At 37.9% G+C, this 27,965-nt stretch overlaps 1 protein-coding gene across 1 annotated transcript; it reads right to left on the bottom strand.

Moving 5' to 3' along the window:
* Positions 1-126: 126 nt before the first annotated feature.
* Positions 127-27,965, bottom strand: nup107 (nucleoporin 107). Its single transcript, XM_051954567.1, has 28 exons — positions 27,948-27,965; positions 26,340-26,557; positions 23,502-23,584; positions 23,075-23,164; positions 22,898-22,992; positions 21,241-21,376; positions 21,054-21,157; positions 20,509-20,624; positions 20,380-20,428; positions 20,064-20,135; positions 19,815-19,903; positions 19,650-19,725; positions 19,456-19,569; positions 18,293-18,383; positions 17,303-17,382; positions 17,153-17,212; positions 16,288-16,433; positions 16,113-16,161; positions 15,962-16,031; positions 15,760-15,875; positions 12,193-12,382; positions 12,004-12,110; positions 7,892-7,994; positions 7,640-7,800; positions 6,431-6,556; positions 4,161-4,274; positions 2,301-2,468; positions 127-333 (listed from the first exon to the last, which is right to left on the bottom strand). Exons 2-28 carry the CDS (start codon positions 26,345-26,347, stop codon positions 226-228), a joined length of 2,721 nt encoding a protein of 906 aa, XP_051810527.1. The 5' UTR covers positions 26,348-26,557; positions 27,948-27,965; the 3' UTR covers positions 127-225.

The raw sequence follows: 27,965 nt of genomic DNA, 5'->3' as shown, positions 1-27,965 counted from the left end.
AATTAATTGGAAATAATCAGACACTGTCAGGTTTTGATGCTTGTTTGAATTTTTAACCCTAAAATCTTAACTGGCAACAACAACAGCTCAATTGTTCAGATCTAAAAATAAAACTCACTAAGCTGCTACAGATAACACAGGCTTTTATTTTGAAAAAGAAAAACAAGAGACAAACATGCTGAAAAATGGCAGCGATTTAAAAGCTGCTGTGGATTGAATTTGTGTTCACGGCTGTAATTCGTAGCCCAGCGGGTCGAGGCCTTGTTCCAGCAGGGCGAGCGACGACTCCCTGAGCTTCTGGAGGAACCTCCTGAGCTCCTCTTTGGAGAAAACCTGAAAATGTAGAGAGACGAAGGCAGAAAGGAGGAAAAAAAACGACAGAAACCGTGAACTGATGCAGAGACAGAACCAGCAAATAATCAAGAGCACAAAAAGGAAAAAGAACCTGAAAGAACAAGACCCTGAATGGTTAAACTGCAGTCAATTCTGATGTCTTCAGTAGGATAGAGAACATATTTTACTTTTAAATTTCTGTTTGCGATCAAGTGACTAGTAGAGGATTGCATCATTATTTTACCTAATCAATTACACAAATTCAACATGCAACTCTTTTCAACCACAGAAAGTTGAACTTTGGATTGAATGAACCTTCAAAACTGTAATTTGTTAGTTAGAACGCACTATTTGTTTGGAATAAACCTTTAAAATTATAAGTACCTCAACAAAAAGTAGCATTTGAGGTGGAATTAACCTTTAAAGCAGTGACTTGTGTGTTTAAAAGTAAAATTTGGATAAAAAGTACTTAAACGCAAAGTAATATTTGCGTAGAATAATCCTTTAAAACTAAAACTCGTTAGTTAGAAAATATTATTGGGTGAAATAAACTTTAAAAACCATGAGTACTTAGACAAAAAGTACTACTTTAAGTGGAATTAACCTGTAAAAAATAACTTGTGCGTCTAAAACTATTATTTGGACGAAAAGTACTTAAACAAGAAGTACTCTTTGGGTTGGAATAAACCATTAAAACCAGAACTTGTGCTAGAAAATAATATTCAGGTAGAATAAACCTTTAAAAATACAAGGACATGGTCACAAAATTTCATTTGTGGCTCAATAAATGTGTAGAACCATAATTTCTGTGTTAAAAGGTACTATTTAAGGTAGAATAAACCTTTAAAACTATAATTACCCAGACAGAAAGTACTACTTGGAGTAAACCTATAAAAAACACACGTACATCCACAGAAAGCTGCATTTGGGGTTGAACAAACCATTAAAAGCATAACTTGAGAGATAGAAAGTAGTATTTGATGTAGAACAAACCTTTAAAATTGTATTTAAATAAAAAACTACTATTTGACTTGGAATAAACCATTAAAACCATAACTTGTGTGATAGAAAGTACTATTTAAGAGAGAATACACATTTAAATCTAAAACTAGTTAGAAAATAATTTTTCTGTAAAATAATCCTTTAAAACCCGTTGCGCTTCAGTTGTGCTTCAGTGTCCCACCCGCGGTACACTTTGAGATCTGCATAAGCAATTTGCTAAATGTCTGAAACTGCAAACGCAATTCTACAAACACTATACGCCGATGGAAAGCTTAGATTCTCGTGAATCCGCCGGTATAAACCACTTTCAGATGTGATTACCACAGTGGGTAATATAAACACATTTGTCCGACAAACAACAAATATCCATCCATCCGTTCTCTATACACGGCTTCAACGTACACAGCGCGACTCACATTTCCGGGTTCATTATTACACACAGATGAAAAGATTCCACAAAAAACGGCCATAATCCAACCTTGGACATCCAGACGAAACAAGCCAGTAAACTATTTTGTCCAAAACATGTCTTGAAGTCGGTATATAATCCACGAATAGGTCGTTTTCAAGGAAATGCACCTCGTGATGCGCGTCCAATATTCCCTGTATTTCTCGTCATATTTTTATTTACAAATAGAATATTAGCGATTTTTTTGTACTGAAAATGGCTGGAATTGACTGCGGCTGAAAGGGTTAAAAGTCTGAGTATTCAAAAAAAATTACTCTCTGGGTAGATTCAATCCCTAAAACTTTGACAGGAATTACTTTAAAACTTGAAGTAAATCTACAGAAAATTATATTTTGTTGGAATTTGGGCAGAGTTTAGCGTTCAACAGATTAGTTGGTGGGTCACGGTGGAAAACGAGGTCCTAGAAGTGTATAGTATCTCCCAGGTGTACTCAAACAGTACGTACTCAGTAAGTACAGCTGTACTACGAACTGAAAGTATAAAGTTTCTGGTGTACCTGGTAGAGTCGGTGCTGCTCAGACGAGATGATCTCAGCGAGTCGCAGCGCCTCCTGGTGTCTGGATGAACTCTGCAGGACGCTGAGCAGCAGGAAGGTGAGTAGAGGCAGACAGAGGGAACGCAGCGACGCCATCTGGTGGCCGCGGTCCGAATCCTGCTCTGAGTCCTGAAACATGAACCGGTCTAATCATCAATCAATCAGCCACCAATTAATCAATACTGGGAGTCTTTCTGCTGCTGTTTCAGAGCTGCACTTGGCCCCGTTGTTTGTGTTCTTCATAGGTTCTGTTGTTGTTTTATTCATTGTTAATTTATCTGGAAATATTTATAGTAAAACTAACCTCTAATGAAAAAGATGCACAAGATTTTGCTAAATTAAATATATATTTAAAAAGTTAACAGTGGGACATTTGAAAGCTTAATAAATCTGCACTGTTATAAATGGTTATTTCAAATGATTAATAATAATTATCATCATTAATTATTCAGCTTATGTCAAAACACAATTAATATTTCCTATAGTTAAGTATTATTAACAATAATCACAAAAATAAAAACATCAAATATTCTAATTATTAATTATTAATGTAAAGGAAAATTTGTCAATCACTATTATTATTATCATCATTATCAAAAAAAACCCTCACGAACACTCCAAGGCGTCAGCACATTACCCCAGTCCTCTTCTCCCTCCACTGGCTTCCAGTTCTTTTTAGGATTGATTTTAAAATTTTACTTTTTGTTTTTAAAGCGCTGAACGGTCTGGTGCCTATTTATTTAACGGAGCTTCTCTCTGTCCGAAACCCAAACAGGGAGTTAAGATCCTCTAACCAGCCGTTTCTGGAAGTCCCAAGGGTCAGATATAAACACTGGAGGGATCGAGTCTTTTCAGTTACTGGGCCAAGACTCTGGAACAAACTGCCCCCTGACATTCGCACCATCACTGACTTTGGCTTGTTTAAATCGCGGCTAAAAACATATCTTTTCAGACCTGCTTTTAATACACAGTAATGTGGTGACATTTTATTTTATTCTATTTTATCTTATTTTATCTGATTTTATTTTCCTGATATGCTCTGTTGTTACTTTCTTTTAATCTGCTTTTATTTCCTATTTTAATCTTTGTTTTTAACTTTAAAGGACTTTGGTCACCATAAGTTTTGTAAAGTGCTCTATAAATAAACTTTGATTGATTGATTGATTGATTATTAATATTTAGAATTGTTTATTATTGTCAATAATCCGAATAATAAAAAAAACAAATTCAAATTATTGTCACTAATTACTCCTCCTAATATTTACAAAAAATAGATTATCAATGGTTATTATAAATATTATCATTGTTAATACTTCTTATTGTTAACTATCATTATCAATAATAATAATATTTTGTATTACATATTTTAATTATCTTAGTAAGTACATAAAAGCAAAATTCTCACACATAATAATATTATTATTAAGCACAAAATAAATTTGTTTTATACCGGCATTTCTGTTTTTGTCTTTTGTTCAAATAATCTTTAATTCTACAAAATTTGTGTGCATATTAATAAACTTGTCTCTACTGTTTTCTGGTTTATGCAATTTAATGAAATAATTTTATATTTTTCATGTTTTTTTTTTTTAACAAGCTCTGTGTATAATAACACACCAGACAATAAACTTTAAGTACTCTGAACAGAACCAGGGAAGCGGCTACTTTCGTTTTTTATGCTAAGCTAACTAGCTGTCACCTGTGGCTTCATACTGAATCGACTTAAAATCAAATTTTCATCAATCTTTTAGTCCCGACATGTCCTAAATGTTAAACGTGTTCCGTTGTACAGAGTGAGTGTTTCATTTTTATGTCTCCAACCTGTCTGCTGTCGACCATCCACCCTCCGTCTACGAACAGCAGAACGTTGTAGATTCTCTCCTTCACGTCTTTGGTCAGAACGTCCAGACGACACGACCAGGCGGACAGAGAGGCCTGAAAAACACGACACAGGAAGACCTAAGTGAACCAAACCAAACAGATACCGCGAGCAGCGGAGCTTCTACAGCTGATCGCCACTGCTTGGCACACACGTCTCAATTCTGATCACAGATGTATTAAAAATGACTCCCGAGACACACACGTTTTGCACACACTGTTGCTCAGTGAAATCTGGCTGGTACAACTGTGTCCGACCAGTAGCGCGAACGCAGAAATGCCCGGCAGCAGCCGACCACGCGAGTTTTGTGTTGCGGTGACGGACTGGCTTAGCTCCGTGCCAGTGGAAACGCAAACTGGTTTTTAGAATTAACCAACTAAGCTCTGAACTAGCACTAGCTCCTGGAGCCAGCGGGTGGAAACACGGCATATGGGTGTGATAGATTCTTCATTTTTAATCATTTCAAACATTGAAAAAATAAATCAAATTTTCAAAATCAGGTGGCGGGCCAGGTATTATTCCTGACGGGCCAGTTTTGGCCCGCGGGCCGCCAGTTGCCAACCACTGCCATAGATAATTAGAAATAAAGTAGTATTTTGAGTGGAATAAACCTTTAAAACTACAACTTGTAAGTATTTTTTGGATGAAATAAACCCTTAAAACTGTTGGTACTTCAAGAGAAAAGTAGTATTTTAGGCTGAAAAAAAACTTAAAACCCATAGCTTATGTGCTAAGAAGTATTATTTAGGGTGAATAAACCCTTGAAACCGAAAGTACCTGAACAGAAAAGTAGTATTTTGAGTGGAATAAACCTTTAAAACTACAACTTATATTGTAAGTACTATTTGGATGGAATAAACCCACAAAACTGTAAGTACTTCAAAGGAAAAGTAGTATTTCCGGTTGAATAAGTCTTAAAAAATACTATTTGGACGAAAAAAAAAAAAAACCTCTTGAAACTGTAAGTACTTGAACAGAAATGTAGTATTTTAGGCTGGAAAAAAAACTTATGTGATAGGAAGTACTCTTTGGATGAAATCTGGATGAAGCTGGGGAAGCAAGTCTCCGAGACCAGGATCATCAGTACTGGCTCCCCCCAAGGCTGTGTTCTTTCCCCACTGCTGTGCTCCCTGTACACACCAACAGCTGCACCTCCAGCCACCAGTTCGTCAAACTCCTGAAGTTTGCAGATGACACCACCCTCATCGGACTGATCTCCGATGGGGATGAGTCTGCTTACAGACTGGAGGTAGACAACTTGGTGACCTGGTGCAGCAGGAACAACCTGGAGCTCAACGCCCTGAAGACAGTGGAGATGGTGGTGGACTTCAGGAGGAACACAGCCCCCCCCCCTGCTCCATCAAGCTCTCTGACTCCACAGTGCTCACCGTGGAGTCTTTCCCCTTTTTGGGATCCATCATCCCCCAGGACCTGAAGTTGGAGATGAACATCACCTCCATAACCAAGAAGGCACAGCAGAGGATGTACTTCCTCAGGCAGCTGAAGAAGTTCAACCTGCCAAAGACTATGATGGTACACTTCTACACGGCCATCATAGAGTCCATCCTCTCCTCCTCCATTACTGTCTGGTACCCTGCAGCCACCGCTCGGGACAAGAGCAGGCTGCAGTGCATCATCCGCTCTACTGAGAAGGTGATCGGATGTAACCTGCCATCTCTCCAGGGTCTGTATACCTCTAGGCTTTTAAGGCGTGCAACCAAGATCTTGGCCGACCCCTCTCACCCTGGACACAAACTTTTTGAACCCCTCCCCTCAGGCAGGAGGCTGCGGTCCATAAGGACTAAAACCTCTCGCCACAAGAACAGCTTCTTCCCCTCTGCTGCATCGCTGATAAACACTGCCCATGCCACTGCAAATCAGCTCTGTTGACTATAATCATTACTACTGCGTAGTAACTGTACATACCTTGTCTATTTTATCCATATTTCTTACATCTCTTTATTTACCATCTTATTTTATGTTATCTGTACTTGCACCAAGAGCACCAGAGAAAATTCCTTGTAAGTGTAAAAACCTACTTGGCAATAAACCGCATTCTGATTCTGAAATGAGCCCTTAAAACTGAAAGTACTTGAACATAAAAGTAGTATTTTGAGTGGAATACACCTTTAAAACTACATCTTGTATCGTATCATAAGTACTATTTGAATGAAATAAACCCTTAAAACTCTCAGTAAAAGTAAACGTGTACCTGGTACTCCTTCTCTCGCATCTCATAGGCCACCTTCTCAGTGAACTTGGCCTTGGGGGCGGGTGCTGGCTTCTGGGGGGCGGAGCTACTGTGGCTGAACCAATCGGTGAAGGCCTCATGGGCTTCCTGTAGGATCAACAAGAAGATTTCTGAACACCCGTCTGACGTTCGCAAGATACAGCAAGCAGAGTTGATTAAAAACAGAAAATTTTACGTATTCGATGCATTAGAGCGCCATCCACTGGTGGCCAAATGAAGTACAAACATCTTTTTTTGTAGTTTCTTCATTTTAAACCAATTGCTCCCATTTTCTCTGGGTTCTTACTGATGAGAATCTGATGCAATAAAGTGTAAAACAGCTCATTCTAGGTTTGGCATTTGGTTTTTTATTTTATTTCAAAAACGAAAATCATCTTGTTTTGAAGAACAGGCATGTTGACAGTATGGTTTGCTTTATTTTTATGTAGATTTCACACTACTAACTTACATAACATCACACTAACAAGCTAATTTTAGCTTAATCTGAAGGCAACAGATCCTTTCTCAAAGTTTCATCAACCGACTAAATTAACATTAAAAATGATTACAGAGAAGTAGAATTTAGGTTTCAATATACTTAATTTCCTTGGGACTCTAATGAGGCTCTATGGGGCGGCATGGGTCAGTGGGTAGGGTGGCCGTCTTGTAACTGGAGGGTTGCCGGTTCGATCCTCGGCCCGTCGAGCTCATGTCGAGGTGTCCCTGAGCAAGACACCGAACCCCTAATTGCTCCTGATGGGTCGTGGTTAGCGCCTTGCATGGCAGCTTCCGCCATCGGTGTGTGAATGTGATGTATCATGTAAAACGCTTTGGATAAAAGCGCTACATAAATACAACCTTTTTTTTTTTTTAAATGACAGTAACGCTTTTATTTTGATGGTTTAACTTTGCTTCCTGTTAATCTGTGGTTTTTATTTCAGAAACGATCAGCAGAAACATAAGTTTTTGATTTGAAACTACACTAAAACTGAGCTGTTTTCCACTTTTTTTTTTTTACGTGATTCTCACTAAAAATTGGGAAAAAAGGGTATATTTTCTAATTTTTTGATATTTCATGGGGCATATGATCATGATTTAACACCCAAACCCTACAGTTCAGAGTTCATTATGATTATTTTCGAATTAACACGTTTATAATAATATTTAGAGGTATTATCACTGGTAACTGACCAGGTAGGCTCTGATGCACAGGTGTTCTCTGATGGCGTTCTCGTCCTCGGCAGGTAAAGGTGTCGTCTGACCGACGCCTGACCACTGGCAGTAGATCTCCCTCATCGAATCCTCGGGAACCTTTGAAAACACAGCTTTGGCTGCGTCATACTTCTGCAGAGCTGGAAGAAAAAGCACAAAAACAGTTATTCTAACAACTTTTCCTTCTGAGAGGAAAAACTAAATAAATAAGTAAATAAAACACAAAAGTACCCAGAAACTTCCTCATGATGGCATTGGACTGTTTCAGGGCTTCGGCTCGATGTGTCGGATCAAACAGCAGCCAGTCAATGATGTCGATCTTCGTCTGGTCCTCCTGAAGAAAAACAGCATCGCAGTAAATCCACAAGGTTCAATTGACCCTTCGTTAAGCCCCTCCCAGAAATGGCTACTGTCCAATCCTACCTTAGCAACTGTAACTAGGCACGAGAGGTCTGTCAAGCTTTCAGCAGAAGACAATATGCCGAAGTAGTGTGCATACGGTACTTGCAAGTCCGACACTCGTTATCCGCAAAGCTTGGAGGGTGGCGTTGATTTTTTTTGCATTCTCCAAGCCAAAGACACAAGAAGAAAGGTGCCGTGTGTGGATTAAGCAGTGTGGGAGACCGCATGATCAGCTGAATCCCTCCAAAATCAATAAGAACACCTACATCTGTTCTAAGGTAAGTTGCAAGCTAACATTAGCTAACCGTAGATCTGTGTGTTAGGTCGGATAACATTAGCAAAGAAAGACGTCTCAATGGAAGGTTACTTCTCTTAAAACTTGAGCTACTGTGTATTATTTGAGCAAAATAAAGACTGGTGATATATAGAGACAACTTCTGACATACTGGTATAGCATATATATATATATATACTAGCAATCTACGGGTCTCCGCCTACGCTCGCGTCTGGCTTTGGCGACAACAGATGAGATCAGTACTGCATTAATGTTGTAACCCCTTGGTTTGTGCCACTGTTGTGGCAAACTTGTGCAAGACATTGCTGGGCTTTGCTGTGCCTTAATGAGATCAAGTGTATAGATCAGCCCCACTATATGTGAGCAATATCCTGGCACGCTGTGAACAAACACAAATTTAGCTTAGCAAGAAATGGGCAGACACATGATAATGACAGTAATAATAACATTAATTTAAATGTATATAATACATATCGGCTTACCCTGTTGTACAAGAACATTGTTGTTCTTGTATATGATTATTTTTGACGTGAAGTGACAATACATCGGGTGTTTGGTGCTTACACTGAGATCTGTGCGCTTTTCCCTCTATTTTAATGTCCTCTTCATTTGCACTCTGCCAACATTTAATTTGGTGAACGTAGTTCTCAAAAGCATATTGGAGACCCTTCTGTCTGCTTCTCTCTGATATCACTGTAGAATATGTCCAGAAATTTGCACATATCTCCTGAGAAATATCACCTCCATATTTCATGCTAGGAGGGAAAGCTTGACAGGCGTAGCAACAGTAACCAAGGGGGCCGGGGCTTAGTGAAGGGTCAATTAACACGTCTGTGCTGATTTAGACATAGGTTAGAGTTAAAGGTTTGAGTTTTTGGTCTAATCAACAAAAAAAAAAAAAGGAAATAACTAGCATCTTTCACGTATTTGCGGTTTTGTATGTCTCCATGAGATTAGCATTTCTTTTTTAACAACAAAGAACGTCCTTACTAATTTGTCTGTCAAAAAGAAATGCGAATCTAACATAAAGACAACAAAATGAAAACAAGAAAAGAATTCAGAAAGCGCAGTACTCCTCCAAGGCTGGTCATTCCCCCATATGGCATTGTCAGAAATGTAGCATTTTTTTTTATTAGTTATTGATGATCAGAAATCACAACAAAAAAGAATGTATTCATTTATTATAGGTGTACCCACAAACAAAGTGACCTTGCACTGAGCACAGGTGTGTGTTATGCATGTGTACATTATGTATGGATACTGAATCGCATGACCTAAATATGTAGCGGGCGGGAGAAATTGATGGGACTCAGAAACACCCCCACAGTTTAATCAGTTGTTCCTTGTATCAGTTCTGATGGATAAGTCCTGATAAGTCCTCAGTGGTGGATTTGTAGTAGGATCACAATCATGTGATCATCAGCAGGCAGCTGACATAGTGTTCAACTGTTGTCATGGTTACAGTGATGCCATGCTTCTACACACGTGGACAAAATTGTTGGTACCCCTCAGTTAAAGAAGGAAAAACCCACAATTCTCACTGAAATCACTTGAAACTCACAAAAGTAACAATAAATAAAAATGTATTGAAAATTAAATAATCAAAATCAGCCATCACTTTTGAATTGTTGATTAACATAATTATTTAAAAAAACAAACTAATGAAATAGGGCTGGACAAAAATGATGGTACCCATAACTTAATATTTTGTTGCACAACCTTTTGAGGCAATCACTGCAATTAAACGATTTCTGTATTTGTCAGTGAGCGTTCTGCAGCTGTCAACAGGTATTTTGGCCCACTCCTCATGAGCAAACAGCTCCAGTTGTCTCAGGTTTGATGGGTGTCTTCTCCAAATGGCATGTTTCAGCTCCTTCCACATATGTTCAATGGGATTCAGATCTGGGCTCATAGAAGGCCACTTTAGAATAGTCCAACGCTTTTCTCTCAGCCATTCTTGGGTGTTTTTGGCTGTGTGTTTTGGATCGTTGTCCTGTTGGAAGACCCATGACCTGCGACTGAGACCAAGCTTTCTGACACCAGGCAGCACATTTCTCTCCAGAATGCCTTGATAGTCTTCAGATTTCATCGTACCTTGCACACTTTCAAGACACCCTGTGCCAGATGCAGCAAAGCAGCCCCAAAACATTACTGAGCCTCCTCCATGTTTCACCGTAGGGACAGTGGTCTTTTCTTCGTATGCTTGGTTTTTGAGTCTATGAACATAGAGTTGATGTGCCTTACCAAAAAGCTCCAGTTTGGTCTCATCTGTCCAAAGGACATTCTCCCAGAAGCTTTATGGCTTGTCAACATGCATTTTTGCAAATTCCAGTCTGGCTTTTTTATGAGTTTTTTTCAGCAGTGGTGTCCTCCTTGGTCGTCTCCCATGAAGTCCACTTTGGCTCAAACAACGACGAATGGTGCGATCTGACACTGATGTACCTTGGCCTTGGAGTTCACCTTTAATTTCTTTGGAGGTTGCTCTGGGCTCTTTGGATACAATTCCAACGATCCGTCTCTTCAATTTGTCATCAATTTTCCTCTTGCGGCCACGTCCAGGGAGGTTGGCTACTGTCCCGTGGGTCTTGAACTTCTGAATAATATGAGCCACTGTTGTCACAGGAACTTCAAGCTGTTTAGAGATGGTCTTATAGCCTTTACCTTTAAGATGTTTGTCTATCATTTTTTTTCGGATGTCCTGGGACAATTCTCTCCTTCGCTTTCTGTTGTCCATGTTCAGTGTGGTACACACCTTTTCACCAAACAGCAGGGTGACTACTTGTCTCCCTTTAAATAGGCAGACTGACTGATTATGAGTTTGGAAACACCTGTGATGTCAATTAAATGACACACCTGAGTTAATCATGTCACTCTGGTCAAATAGTTTTCAATCTTTTATAGAGGTACCATCATTTTTGTCCAGGCCTGTTTCATTAGTTTGTTTTTTTTAAATAATTATGTTAATCAACAATTCAAAAGTAATGGCTGTTTTTGATTATTTAATTTTCAATAAATTTTTATTTATTGTTACTTTTGTGAGTTTCAAGTGATTTCAGTGAGAATTGTGGGGTTTTCCTTCTTTAACTGAGGGGTACCAACAATTTTGTCAACGTGTGTATCTCGCAGTGATACAGAAATCTTTAACAAATCCGTGGATCCAGACTATAAGCTGCATCACCGCCAAAATCTAATCACTTGGTCCTTGTGTCATTTCTGACCTTCCCTGAAAATTTCATCCAACTCCGTTAATCTGTTTTTGAGAGACAGACAAGCCAATGTCGCATTCCTTGGTGGAGTAATAAACAATCTTTTATGTTCCCAGTTATTCAGAGGATAAAAGCGTCACAACTTTGAGGTCTCCGGTTAAAAAAAAAAAAAAAAAAAAGTCCAAACTGATCCCAACTAGATTTAACAGATGAGGTCATTAAGCATCACAGAACTGCTTGTCATGGTGACCCGCTGCTAGCTAAACTTTCTGCTAGCCAGCACAGACACAAACCTCCTCTTTATTATTAAAAAGGCAACACCTGATGGAACAATGTTGCACTGCACCAGAGCTACAAAGCCTGAAGTGTGTAATATAGAGGAAAATCATGCAAGTATAAAATGACTGTTCGGATAACAGGAAAAGATTTTTGGTTTGTACCTTGTTAGTCGCCGTCTCCAGCGTCTGGCTGTGATGTGTGAACTCTGTATTGTCTCGTTCTCTAACCGTCTCCACCACCAGCTTTGTTATCGCAGAAACATCCAGACCTACAAAAATGAAAGCAACAATATTCAGATTTCTGTTCATAACAATATTTGTTGTCTTACTGGACTCAGTTTTCCAACTAACCGGCCTCCGTGGCGAGCTGCAGGCAGTGTGGGCGGAGCTCCGGCTGGGTGACGGTCTCTAGGAAAGCAGCGTATTGAGCCGTGGCGACCTCGGCTGGTAGCTGGCCGACGTAACTCGCCACGAGGTCGGTCTGCTGATCCCGGATCAGGAGGGAAACGTAGGACTTCAGCACATCAACACAAACCTCCTCCTGCAGAGATTAACATGAAATATTCAGAAACCTGCCTGATTAAAACACTCAAATCTGAAAAAACTTGCTCCAAACAACATCAAAACCTCCTGAGTGACACCGAGTAACATCAAGACACAAAAAAGTCAAAGTTTGAATGACTTTAAAACAACATTAACTAATATATGAATCTGAAAAGCGATGAGCAGCAACTGCAAGAGAAGATGTGAAGCCAGTGATTTCATCTGTGGGTGGTCAGAGAAATAACTCTCCACAAACAAGTCGACACCAAAATTCTGCAGATATGATGACATATCAACATATCATGTCCACGGCATTAAAGACATCAGAAGTACATCAGCAATCAAATTTTAAAATATTTAGCATATCTATTTATTTATTGGTACATTTGATGTATTCTTTTAAACTTACTTAATTTTAAACAACAGTAATTTCTGTTTTTATTACAACATTCCAAGTTTTTATAATTTCATTAATATATAAAATAAAATGCAAAAATCTTCATCTTTATTTATTGATACATTGCATTTATTTATTTATTTTGTCATTTAAAAAAATAATTTCTCTTTTTATTGCTCCAATCCAAGTTTTTGTAAATGAACTAATATGAAATAAAACAATATTTCTCATATTTATTTATTTATTTGTTGGTACATTGGATTTATTTGTATTTTTTGTCATTTCAAATAATTGTAAAATTTTGTTTTTATTACTACATTGCAAATTTTTTATAAATTAACTAATATATAAAATAAAATATTTATCATATTTATTTATTGGACCATTGCATTTTTTAAAAACTTTGCCATTTTAAATAACAGTAATTTCTCTTTTTATTACTACATTCAGAGTTTCTATAAATAAATGAATATATAAAATAATATTTCTCATTTATTTATTGGTACAGTGGATTTTCTGAATTTTTTTTGTCATTTTACAAAATTGTAATATCTCTTTATTACAACAACCCAAGTTTTTAAAAAATAAGTATATAAAATAAAATTTAAAAGTATTTATCATATTTATTTATTGGTACAATGGATTTATTTTTTTAAATGTTATTTTAAATCAAGGAATTTCTTTTTATTATTAAAATGTAAGTTTTTAGAAATTAATTAATATATAAAATTAAATGTAAAAATACTTATATTTATTGATGCACTGGATTTATTTATTTTTTTTGCAATTTTAAAAAAAAAACAGTAATTTCTCATTTTATGACTACAATCCAAGTTTTTATTAATTAATTAATATATAAAGCTTTTTAAAATCATATTTATTTGTTTATTGTTTGGCACATTGTAATTTTTTCACAAACTTTTGTCACTTTACATAATAATTTGTTTTATTACTATATTCCAAGTTTTTATATTTTACAAAATTTCCTTAAGTACAGCTTTTGTCAGAGCCAGAAGCTGTAAAAAGAAAAACAATCAGTTTTTTTACTTTTAGATGGTCTTCCAGTGAATCATCTGTGATATGCAGTTCTGTCAGACAACTTCAGCTCAATTTTAAGCCTAAAAACACATTTCAAACTTTATTCTACATATTTCATTACCAAAAATAAACCTCTTGATCAAAGCAGATTCTGTAAAAAATAAAAAATTCTACACAAACTTGAAGCCATGATTTGCTCAGCCGTGACCAACAGTCATGGAACAGGAATTCACAGACTTTCAGCTGAACTGCAGACTAGTGTTGTCACGATACTGGATTTCTAAATTCGATATCGATATTTTGAAAAAATATCGATATTCGATACGATTTTCGATACCACGCAACCATAAGATCTCTGTCCAAAATGTTTTCTTTTTATTTAAAGAAAATGACAGAACAAACGGTAGTGCACGTTTTCACATTTCATTCAGTCTATTTAGTCCTTATTAGCACAAATAAAATATCAAAAAATCAAATAAAAGATGCAATCTGTCTGTACTTTCAACAGTTTCCAGTTCCAACTATAATACAGTCAGCAAGTTAAGTATGTTTAATGAATGAAGTTTTCACACAAATCCCTGAAGCAGTAACAATGCTCAAATTCAAAACAAATACAAAAAGCCTGAGTTACACACTGCCTTAAAGGCACTTAAGGCAGGCCAGGCATTTAAGGTCAAGTAAAAATAAAAGCAGCACAATCTTCTATTTTCAAACAGTCAAGTGCAAGTAGTCCACTACAAAAAAATTATGAACTGTCTGGACTCTGGAACTGGAGTAATGCTAATGATAACTATTCTCTCACAATAACAGTATGTGCAATTTGTGCATGCAATGCAATAACAATTAGGAAATGAAAAATATATCAAGGAGGTAGTGTGCCTATTGATATATTATTATCAATTATTGATATATATTGATATAGATTGGTTGATATGAATAGAAAATAAGATGATGCAGTTAACTTAGACTATGGTAAAAAAGGAATGAACTTAGTGTTGTGGCTCGCAGGTTACAGCATTTAAATTGTTAGTTTGAATCAGGCCTTTATAATGACTTATCAATTTAACTTAGAAATAAATAAAAGTAAAGTAATGAAGCACAACAGCATCTAAGTTCGTTTCTTTTTTATCATAGTCACTCCTACATCATCTTGGTTTCTATTCATATTACAAACTCTCTAGAACGGATATGCAGCCTATTGTTTGCTAGCTTTAGCCATCGCTATTCACTAACAAGACAACAACACACACACACTAATCAGCACACAGCACTTCTGATGTTTCTTTTGTCAATTAAAACGGGTGGTGAGGGTCCTGCACATGCCATTACCATCTTGATGAGCCAGCGTTTACATACCGCAAAAATAAAAAAAAATAGTAGCAAGCGAGTGAGTCGCGAGCACCGAGCACGCAGCAGTAGCAGCACTCACATGGTGCGTGGGGACAGGGGAGGGGCCGCAGCCGGCATGCAGGCAGGCAGCAGAGTGTGCTGTGTATGGGTGGCGCTGTTTTGCGACCAACAGGAGAGATACAAACTGAGTATCGGTATATGGGAAAATGCATATTGAATTGTTTTTAGTTCATAATTATCGATATATCGATATTTTTGACAACACTACTGCAGACAGTGTTTTAAAAAAGAAAATCCTAAAATATCTACAGGATCTATAGTCACCATCTTTGTTCCAGTACTGGTAACACCTGAGTACTTAGAAAAGACAGTCGTACTTACTGACATAGATTTTTAAATTTTTTTTTGTAAAATGAATAATCACAGAAGTTTTGCTTTTTTAATAATTTATGGCTTTCTAACAGAAGAGATTTCAGACTTCTCTCTCCTTCTTCATTGTTCTGTTTCCAAAGAGCTGCAGGACATTAGACTGAAAAATGATCCAACAGTGAAGAAAAATGTGACAGAAGCTTCTAGTCTGTGAATTTTACCTTTAGTGCGAAACCCAGAGATCTGAAAAACAGCACAAGGTGAGTCATGAAGCGCAACAGGTGGGAGGGGAGGGGCTTAGAGGCCGTCAGCCAATCAGAAAACTCCTCCAACAGACCTGCCCGAGACAAAATGGTAAACTGAGGTTATCAGAGGTGATAACACCATTTGTGTTTTTCTGAGTCAGAAATGAGGCAGTCTTACCATCCAGATCTCCCAGGATGATGAACTTCTGGATGACGTGATAATGCTCTTTAGTCTCGTCCAAAACTCTCTGAAAACAGAAAAATACTCATTCATTCTGGGTTCAGTCATGTGACTTCCATATTAATCGATCACATTCAATCAGTTTCACCTTCGATTCTGCAGCTTGAAGCTCCTCAAACACTTTTTCCATCGTCCAGCTGAGGAGGGAGACGGACAGAAACATGTTTAGAGATCAATCAGGTGTTTTTACTCTCGGGTTTAATGATAAAATCAGTGTTTCTACGAGTGTTTCACTTGAAGAAACAGTTTAAACGGCGTCATACTTGGCCTCCAGGTATTCCCGAGGCAGAGTCTCCACTTCCTGGTGGGCCATACCCGACGACATCAGATCCTTTTCAACCAGCGAGTCGACCATCACTCTGAAATACGCCCAAACACAGTCCTCCCAAGATTCACACACCGCCAGGAGCTGAAACACAAGTTTACAAACCGATATGAGCGTCTTTTTCTTAAATACAGAGTCAAACTGAACACATTTAGACGTTAAAAACAGAGACAACGAGGCTTTTCTAACCCTCTGAAACCCAAAACATCTTAACAATAAAACTAGAATGGCCAAAACTACAACATTTATCACAAGAAACAGTCACTGGACTGTTAACTGAAAGTACTTGAAGAGAAAAGCAGTATTTTAGGTTAAATAAATGTTTAAAACTACAACTTGTGTATTTTAAAGCACTATTTAAATGAAATAAATCTGTTCAACTGTAAGTACTTCAAGAGAAAAGTATCATTTTGGGTGGAAAAAAACTTTTAAAATTATAACTTGTGTGTTTAAAAGTACTTGATAAGACGCCTGGATACTTTTAGAAATATTCCTAAAGACATTAAACTTCCTCTGTTCACCTCCAGGTTTTGGTTTCTTTCCTCATTTAGTGCATTTCAGCGTGAAATAAGTGTTTTATCTTTATTCATGTGTTTAAATTAATTTGTTGGCTTTTAACTGCTGTGTTCACATTGAAAATATTACCTGTATACACAAAAATGACAAATACATTAAAAATGAGTCCTTAAAAATGATTAATAATTAATAATAACTGTTTTTTATGCTGTGTATTCAGATTCTTGTCACTCGGCTGATTTCTGACGTTAAACTACACAAACTAACAAACAAACTCATTTTATTACCGGTTTGAGGTTCCCGCTGAGGCTGGCGTAGATCGCTCTCTCATATCTGTTTAGCTGCTCCTAAAACACACAAAGCAGTAAATAGGATGCTTTAATGCTTTTATTTTTTGAAGTTTCACTGAGTGTAAAGTCGTACTTCCTGTGTTTTACCTCCTCGGCCATCCTCCAGCAGCAGGCCTTCCAGATTCCTCTGTGTGGGTTTCCTTCAACGGGCTGCAGCTCTATACTGCCTGCAGAGAGACGACCAAAACACTGACATTATGCTTTGTAACAACCAACTGTTTTTAGTGGATCACTCTAATAACTTCATCCTGGAGTTCTGGAGAACATTTCCGCCAAATTGAGTTCGCTAGAAAAAGATTAACGGATGACCTGAACACGTTACGACCAGTGCAAAAGCAAAACAAAGCATTAAAAAAAGAAGGACAGGCTGCTCCTTCTGCAGGAAGTTGCTCTGAATGGGATTTAAATTACTGAACAGAACCTGGACCGGGTTACCTCCACAGCATCAGTTACCATGGTGATCCAGCAGGTTAAAAGAGAGACTCCTTCATGAGACTGAAAACTCTGATTTTGACTCAAACTCTGACTCAACACACCTGCTAACACGCTAATCTCACTTTGCAGCACAAACCTCAGGACAGGTGAGACTTGGTTGTTTTAGTCGCCTGAACAATAATCACCTACTATGACGACAACTGGTCCTTCAAATTTACTCAAACTCGACTAAATAACAAAAAAGAAACTCTCAGCTGTTTTCTAGGCCGATGACAGTTATAATCCTGCCATTGGTTTCACATTTTAACCAGTTTTCTCCTCTTCTTTAATGTATACAAAATCCATTTTACCACAGGAAACAACAAATATATCCTCTTAGCAGCAACCTAAACACTGAAAACTTAAACCATTCAAGTGATCCTGCTAGACTTCAGAGGTGGATTATCCATTTAAATCAGTGTTCGTCGTCGTGCTGAAAATATTCTACCCGACACTACTTTGAGGAAACACCAAAGCCACATCCCTCGCTGAAGATGACAATCCAGAGTCTTTTTCCTCCTTACAGTGGACTGATCATACACTGCAGCCAGACCATAATATCCTACAGGACGGTTTGGCAGAGCGAGACAACATCGAGGTTACCTGAGGTCATGTTGGGATCGTGGTAAAGCTTCCAGCCCTCCAGAGTCGCCGCTCTCCAGGCCTGACCGCAGCGTTTACACAACCGCTGAGCCTGAAAACGACACAAAAACAGCTGAGGATGGAGGAGCCGTGGCAATAAATCAATCAGCTGATTCATCACCAACAGTTCTAACAGCTGATTAACCAGATGGAGTAATTTTTTAAAGAGAAAAATATGAAAAACTTAACTACAGTTTGTTAAATGTGAATATTTTCTAGTTTCTTTCCTCCTCTATGACAACAAACTGAACATCTCTGGACAAAAGAAGACATCTGTCATGTTGGAGCTTTAGGAAACACACATTTTCTGACATTTTATAGATCAAACAATTAATCGATTAATGGAGAAAAAATATTGGTGGGATTTATTGTCAATTAAAATAATCATCTGCAGGAGACAAAACATTCTGCACAATCCAAAAACACACTAAATTTCTTACAATTCTCTTATTATTAGCTATTTTAATGTACATTTTACACATTCTCTCATTATATTTTCAGTATTTTACTTGCATCATGGTCCAGTCTCCTGTGAAACACTTTAAATTGCATTCTTCTTGCATATACAGTGGTGGAAAATAGTTTTTCCATACATTTGCATGTATATTGCATTAAAAATCACTGTTAGGTCTTCAAGTGCAATTTCTTTTAGTACAATCACAGCCATAATACTAAATAAATCCAAAAAAGCCATTAAAAACTTAAAATTGATTGGTTCCATAAAAATAAGAAATTTGAGTATTGGCTCATTTTGGTACTTTAGTTTTCTTATGAACAAACAAAAAATAAATACATATATATAAATAATTTGTATTTGTTTGTGCCTATGTGATGCAGCCACACAAAAAAGATTTTTCCACAAATAGGAACGAGCTTCTTCAAGTGCAAGCTTTATAACTTTTATGTGTGTCTGATAATTTAAGTCCAATTTTCCAATCATATATCTGCATGTGAAAAGTGCACATAGTCTATTGTCTTTATTTTCATATATCCTACTTTTTTATGCTTCTTTTTAATCCAGCTGCTTTAAATGTGAATTTCTTTCATAAGGAGTCAATAAAGTTTATCTAAACTCATCAAAGCTGCTTTACTGTAATCAATAAGTCTGATTTATTGAGCGATACCTCTTCGGTCATCCCGGCTCTGATCAGGGTGAACAGATTCTTCAGCAGCCGGGCGTCGTCCTCCCTGTCCAGGTCCGCTAGAGGGCGCTGCTGTCTGAAAGGAGCATCTGGGTCCTGAAAAAACACACAAAATACATGGAATCTGAACACGCAAGGCATGAGGAAGCGTTTGTTTCCATGGTAACAGGCCTCACCAGCTCGGTGACCAGAGGGACGGTGAAGCTGCCGCCGCTCTTCCTCCTCATCTTCAGAGTGTGGAGGGTGTTCTCCCTGAAAAACAAACAAAAAAAACACACCTCTGACGATCCGAACACAACAACAGAGGTTTAAGAGCTGAAAACACACAGATGGAAACCCACCAGCACACGTTTTTGGCGTAGTACTCGATGTTGTCGGAAAAATCTCCAATCTGGTCCTTGGCGATGCTCTCGAGCCAATCGACGACCAGCTGCAACACAACAGAAACGACAAAAACAAACCGGTTTCACTGCAGAGACCCTAACAGGAACTAAGAGCAGTAGGTAAGCAGCCATGTTGGATCTTCAGCTCATGACGCTGATGGTGAACATCTTGTAAAACACTAAGCCACCAGTCATTCAGAGAGTTACCTGACTTTGTCGTATGACTGCATCTCTCTGGAAAAGCTGCTCCACAACAACCTTCTCGCTCTTACTGGGAACCTACAGATGAAAACAAACAACTTCATCTCAGCAGCTTCCAGAAGCCTCTGATGCACATGTTTGTGTTTTTATTTGTGAGGACTATTTTATGTGCATCTTAAGATATAAAAGTAGCAGGGCTGGACCTGAATATTCAAATACTAGGTGGTGGTGGTATCCGATTATTAATTTTGAGAATACTCAGAATCTTCGTGTGTTTGGACGTCAGCTGTCAGCAGGACAAAGCCTCAGTAAAGTTACTTACCACCATGTCTGTCATGATGTCATCTTCCAGCGCCAACTGGACCCGATCCCTGCAGAAACAGACAGGAAGTGTTTCAGTCAGACAGGAAGTGCTTCAGTCAGACAGGAAGTGCTTCAGTCAGACAGGTACCTGTATAAAGATGCAATGAGTCTCCAGGAGTAGTTTTCCTGCTGCAGCAACCAACAAACTCCTGCTGTTTTACTGTTCTGACCTGCTCTGAGGACCACCGACTGCAGAACGTCCACCTTTAGGATCGTGACGGAGAGAAATCACACAAGTGTAAGAACCAGAACCAGGCTAAAACTTGCTTGCAGAAATAGTTCAACATTTTGGGAAATATTCTCCTCCTTCCTGAGAGTTTAGCTTTGAAGGTCAACACAACTCTAATGTGTGTGCAGTTGATATGAAGCTATTGTCAGGAGTTGCTTAGCCTAGCTTAGCACAGACACTGAAAACAGATGGAAACAGCTAGCTTAACCCTTCAAACTGAACTAGACACAAAAACACAAAGATTCTGACTGAGGGTTTTTAGAAAAACTTTGAAACAATTGGATTTTTTTGTACTTCTGTCACGAAAAACAACCAAATCTCAGCATTAAATTGTGATTTTTTTTAAAAATCTAAATCACTTTATGCTACATGTCTCATTTTTAAAAATGTGCCAGTAAGCCGACCTTATCCTGGCACAGCGTCTGATAATCCTCCAGCAGCTCGAACACCGCAGAGGAAGAATGTTTCAGGAAGGACGTGAGGAACTCTGGGAAAAGACTGGCAGCGGCTGAAAAATATCAGAAACTAGTTTTAATCAGAGCACTGCAAACCAACACCACAGATTAACAGAGAGACATTTGTTTTGCTCACCAGCGTCTCCTGGGTCGTCTTCCTTCAGCAGGGCGGAGCTCAGGTTGGCGGTGTCGTCTCTGAAGAAGCTGGTGTCTTCGAAACCAGAGACAGGAGACGTGTACATGCTGGTGGTCCAGTCGCTGTCATCCAGATTCTACATCATTTAACAGGAAATAATCCCTTCAAGTTCATCGCATATTACTTCTCATTTTTCATGTCATTATTTTGATGAATTTTTTGCAACTGACACAAGAAGTACTCGAACCAGAACAATTCATTTTACATTATCACATTAAATTGGCAAGTTTGTGGAATGCAGTACATGTCTTTATTCAGATTTTTCTAGGTTTATTGCTTGCAATTTCCCTTATTTTTCTTTTTAGGTTGGTAATTTCCCTTGTTTTTGCTTGGAATTTTCTAATGTTTTTTTATTTGCTTGATATTTTCATTAATTTTGCTCTTAATTTCCCTTATATTCTTTTATTTGCCAGTAATGTCCCATATTTTTCTTGATTTATTTCTTGCTTTCCAACCGGGAACCCAGTATTTTCTTCCACATCATATGAATACGTGTGCTGGCATGACAATAAAAAAACTTGAATCCTTGAATGTGTGGAACAAACGTCCAAATAATGCAGGTTTGCTGCAACTTTTGGTTCTTCAAAGTCAAGGCTGGAGACTCCTTTTGTTCGCTTCTTTCTCCTAAACTCCACTGTAACTTTTACTTTCCTACTTTTTCTGGTTGTTTTCTATAAAATTAACTCCTTTAATTGTGTTGAAATGTCATTTTTATACAGTCTAGTTGTTGAAGTGTGCAACAGATCAGTCAATTTTAAAACCATCAGAAGTCTTCTGCTCATCTTCTCTGGTTTGATTGAATGTTTTTTAACATTCACTACAGACACTGAAAATAGTACCTGTTCAATTTTAGATTGATATACAACACATTTATGGAAATAATTTAATATATTAAGCAAAAAAATTCACAATTACCCATACTTTATGCAATAAAAAATTTATGCAGATCAGAGATTGGGCAGAAATTGTTCTAAAACTTTCCCTCTACAATGGATTAGGTGTCCTTGTTCTGAACAAATAATAAATTAATCAGCTCAAAAGAAGCCATTAATAGCAAATTTGTACAGTGTTTGTGTTCGTCTCTGAACAGACTGCAACACTTGGTTGTTTTAAAATCATAACTGGAGTCATTTCTGCTCGCCTCTGTCTTCTAAACTCCTCTGAAACTTTTATTTTCCTATATTTTCTTCTGATTTTCTATTAAAGTAGCTCACTGAATTGTGTTGATATGTCTTTTTTATACAATTTCACACTTCTGCTCAACCATCTCTGGTTTACTTAAAACTTTTTTTTTAACATTTACTACATTTCAGACTGATAAAGTATTTTTTATATTGTATTTTCTTTACATATTTTAATTGATCTTGGAAATAATTTAATACATTAAGTAAAAAAAATCACAAATACCTTCAGAAATATCCATATCTTTAGCTGTAAAAATCTGCAAATCAGAGCTGGTCTGGTAGAATTTTTCCTAAAACTTTAATGATCTGAGACTTGTCTACTATTGATTATGTGACATGAACAAATAATTATGTCATCAGCTCAAAACCAGCTTTCACAGCTAGTCTGTACAGCATTTGTGTTCGTCTCTCACCAGACTGCCGATAGTGCTTCTTGGCGTGTGGGCGTATCGAGGCGTTCGAGCTCCAGGAGCCAAAATGGAGGAAACATCTGGAACTCTGGGAGTCACTGAGAGAGAAACACGAGGATTTAACCAAATATCTTTAATATTAGAGCATAATCAATATTCAGCTTAGATTAGGAATCTTACCAGCCTGTCTGTACAGTGAAGCAGGAGTGTTCCTCAGCAGGGATCGAGCAGGAGTTACTGAGGAAGCAACGGGGCTGCCGGGCGACGGGACTGAGATGGACGGTCAGAAATACAACAATACTGATAGTTCTGGTGTTTCTAATCAATGCCAGTAATGAAGCAGTGTTCCACTCATGATGGAGCGCCAAAATAATTATAATTTAAATATGTAAAAATAAAAAAATACACCTACAGACACCTGCAAATAGTTAAAGTTCATACACTTTGCCCTTTTCTGAAAATCTGCCTTTCTGATGCTATTCCAGATGTTCCGTATTTCTGCTTTTAAGATGCTACCGGTGCTGAAGGGTTGCTTCTTTATAACCTTTAACTAAAACCTGGGCAAATCACCCACACAGCAACACACAGTATTTTCGTCTGAGGATACAGGCGACCTTCTTCCTCCTCCGGCGAGCAGCGACCGTCACCTCGTCATCTCGAACCACCGGAGACGGAAGATCGCTCAGACCACTGCAGGAAAACAAACATATCTGATAGGTGAACGCAATTAGGGCTGCAGTAGAGTGGCTGTCTTGCAATCGGAAGGTTGCCGGGTCGATCCTTGGCCCGTCGTGCTCATGTCGAGGTGTCCCTGAGCAAGACACCTAACCCCACCTAATTACTTCTGATGGGTCGTGGTTAGCGCCTTGCATGGCAGCTTCTGCCATCAGTGTGTGAATGTGATGTATCTTGTAAAGCGCTTTGGGTACCTTGCAGGTATAGTAAAGCGCTATATAAATACGGACCATTTACCATTTAGACTTAAACATTTCACGTTGTGTGTGGGGGGGTCGTCAAAGACCCAAACCCCCCCACCCCATCCCGAACATTCACATACACACGTGGACAAAATTGTTGGTACCCCTCAGTTAAAGAAGGAAAACCCCACAATTCTCACTGAAATCACTTGAAACTCACAAAAGTAACAATAAATAAAAATTTATTGAAAATTAAATAATCAAAAACAGCCATTACTTTTGAATTGTTGATTAACATAATTATTTAAAAAAAACAAACTAATGAAACAGGCCTGGACAAAAATGATGGTACCTCTATAAAAGATTGAAAACTATTTGACCAGAGTGACATGATTAACTCAGGTGTGTCATTTAATTGACATCACAGGTGTTTCCAAACTCATAATCAGTCAGTCTGCCTATTTAAAGGGAGACAAGTAGTCACCCTGCTGTTTGGTGAAAAGGTGTGTACCACACTGAACATGGACAACAGAAAGCGAAGGAGAGAATTGTCCCAGGACATCCGAAAAAAAATTATAGACAAACATCTTAAAGGTAAAGGCTATAAGACCATCTCTAAACAGCTTGAAGTTCCTGTGACAACAGTGGCTCATATTATTCAGAAGTTCAAGACCCACGGGACAGTAGCCAACCTCCCTGGACGTGGCCGCAAGAGGAAAATTGATGACAAATTGAAGAGACGGATCATTGGAATTGTATCCAAAGAGCCCAGAGCAACCTCCAAAGAAATTAAAGGTGAACTCCAAGGCCAAGGTACATCAGTGTCAGATCGCACCATTCGTCGTTGTTTGAGCCAAAGTGGACTTCATGGGAGACGACCAAGGAGGACACCACTGCTGAAAAAAACTCATAAAAAAAGCCAGACTGGAATTTGCAAAAATGCATGTTGACAAGCCACAAAGCTTCTGGGAGAATGTCCTTTGGACAGATGAGACCAAACTGGAGCTTTTTGGTAAGGCACATCAACTCTATGTTCATAGACTCAAAAACCAAGCATACGAAGAAAAGAACACTGTCCCTACGGTGAAACATGGAGGAGGCTCAGTAATGTTTTGGGGCTGCTTTGCTGCATCTGGCACAGGGTGTCTTGAAAGTGTGCAAGGTACGATGAAATCTGAAGACTATCAAGGCATTCTGGAGAGAAATGTGCTGCCTAGTGTCAGAAAGTTTGGTCTCAGTCGCAGGTCATGGGTCTTCCAACAGGACAACCATCCAAAACACACAGCCAAAAACACCCAAGAATGGCTGAGAGAAAAGCGTTGGACTATTCTAAAGTGGCCTTCTATGAGCCCAGATCTGAATCCCATTGAACATATGTGGAAGGAGCTGAAACATGCCATTTGGAGAAGACACCCATCAAACCTGAGACAACTGGAGCTGTTTGCTCATGAGGAGTGGGCCAAAATACCTGTTGACAGCTGCAGAACGCTCATTGACAAATACAGAAATCGTTTAATTGCAGTGATTGCCTCAAAAGGTTGTGCAACAAAATATTAAGTTATGGGTACCATCATTTTTGTCCAGCCCTATTTCATCAGTTTGTTTTTTTAAATAATTATGTTAATCAACAATTCAAAAGTGATGGCTGATTTTGATTATTTAATTTTCAATAAATTTTTATTTATTGTTACTTTTGTGAGTTTCAAGTGATTTCAGTGAGAATTGTGGGTTTTTCCTTTTTTAACTGAGGGGTACCAACAATTTTGTCCACGTGTGTATGTGGCTCATTGTTATTTTTATGAGTGAGCCACAGTCGCTCTTCATTTGTAATTCCTAGTGCAAGCATAGGGCTACAATACTAGAAAAGACTTGTATTTTGTGTTTTAAATGGTACTGTAAGGTCTCAACTGTGATATTTAATTAACTGGGGTAAATCTACGTAATACTGCGGGGTCTTAACTTTGACATTTACAATTGTTATGTACATTTTTAACCGTATTTCTCTAATTGGACGCACTTTGGTGCTGTATAACATATAAATGTGATAAATAGTATACATAACAAAATATATGTATTATATACAAATATAAAATAAAGTATGACATATAAATTACGGTGACCTACCTGTTAAATGTGGAAGAAGTAAATACTTTCTGGATATACTGTACTTTACCCGAGTACCTCCGTTACTACTTTTAAGTGTTAATAACGTTTAATTTCATCTTTATTTGGTCAATAAGTTTTACATAATGTAGTTTACCTTCTATTACTGACACTGAATGGCCTTTTCAGCTGCTCTAGTTAAACATATCAACACTATACTAGCCGGTAGTTAGCCTGCTTGTGCATTGATTATGAACGGGAGAGTTAGCACAGTTAGCTCCAGCTAGCAGAGTGCAGCTACCTGAAGCAGGCTAGCTGACTAAATAACAAGCTAACGAACAAAGCCGCAGTCCACGAACAGAAATTAACACGCAGAGGTGAAAGACTTGGTTAAAGTTTAAATAATATAAAATTACATATTTTACCATTCCATGGCGGCGAACTGTCAGTTCCCGCTTCACGAGGTTCAATAAGCCACCTCTTCTTCTTCTTCTTCTTCTTCTTCTTCTTATGTTTTTAGCTTTTTCATCTTCTTCTGTTGGACTTCAGGCAAACTGGAGGCCTCGGTGCTCTCTGCTGCCCCCACGGTTCACTGATAGATTACAATCTGAGAGTGCCTCTGCTGAGACGGTGGTTAACTGTACTGTTGATAGATAGATAGATAGATAGATAGATTAAACCTTTATTAATCCCACAGCGGGGAAATTTACATTGTACAGCAGCAAATAGAACATTTATTTACAGTAGATTTTTATGTAATTGCCCAGTATTTACATTTTTTATTGGTGGATATATGAAGATAAATTCACACATCATGAAATTTAGTGATCTTAATCTAAATTCATTTAAAAAAAATTGTTTTATTGTTTCACACAGGGGCTGGACAGTGGAGTAAGTGGTTAGCACTTTGCCTTGCAGCAAGAAGATCCCTGGTTCGAATCCCGGGGTGGGCCTGGGATCTTTCTGCATGGAGTTTGCATGTTCTCCTTGTGCATGCGTGGGTTTTCTCAGGGCACTCTGGCTTCCTCCCACAGTCTAAAAATATGCTGAGGTTAATTGATTACTCTAAATTGCCTGTAGGTGTGAGTGTGATTGTTTGTCTGTATATGTAGCCCTGTGTCACACTGGTGACCTGTCAAGGGTGTCCCCTGCCTTCGCCCGAGTCAGCTGGGATAGGCTCCTGCGACCCTAGTGAGGATAAAGCGGTGTATAGAGGATGGATGGATGGATAGTTTCTGCAGCACAACCATGAAGCCACTGCTACTTTCGTTTAAACCAACAGCCACACATGAAAAACATTAAGGGACTTTTTGACTGAACTGGGCTGAACAACCTGCGAGAATGGATGGATGGATGTTTCGTACAAGTGAATTTTTTTTCTTTCTCATTTGATAAATAACATCAAACAACTGATTTTGTTGAGAATGTCTATATTTTAATGGAAATACTTTTCCTACGGAGGCAAAATATAATAATAACAATATTTTTAAATAACAGAAATAATAGTAATTAATTAATTGTTAACATTTATACAATAATAAATTTTTAAGCTTTAATATGAATTGTTCACATCTCTGAAATTGTTAATATTGATTTTTTTCAGTGCTTTTTATGTGGGTCTTGTGGTTTGAAAATTACTGCTGAAATACTGCAATGAAATTCATAAAAGCTTTTCAAATATTCTGTTATTTTACAGATTTTCCCTGTTGAGTTAAGTTGTAGATTATATCTAATTAATTACAGAAGAAATTTATGTACAAATGTTGTTTATACAGCAGCTTTGGGAGAGGACTTTCATGTCTTCTGATTACCTCAAAGGGTAGTAAATTAAAGCAACCCACAAGGGTTAAACGAAACGCGATCGTACAGTAACACGAAGCTAATAAAGTTAACTAAATATACTTGTCTAGGTTACGAAAGAACTTGACATCGCGCCCATATTTCGTGCAAAGTATCATTAAGGCAGGGTTTTGGGTGGGTAAATTAAAAATACGCTGACTATAGCAAAAAATAAAAGGAAAACAACAACTTACTCTCGTATCCCATGCAGC

The sequence above is a fragment of the Acanthochromis polyacanthus genome, chromosome 1, assembly GCF_021347895.1.
Source record: "Acanthochromis polyacanthus isolate Apoly-LR-REF ecotype Palm Island chromosome 1, KAUST_Apoly_ChrSc, whole genome shotgun sequence".
Lineage (NCBI taxonomy): Eukaryota > Metazoa > Chordata > Actinopteri > Pomacentridae > Acanthochromis > Acanthochromis polyacanthus.
This window is presented reverse-complemented; position numbering and strand designations above follow the sequence as displayed.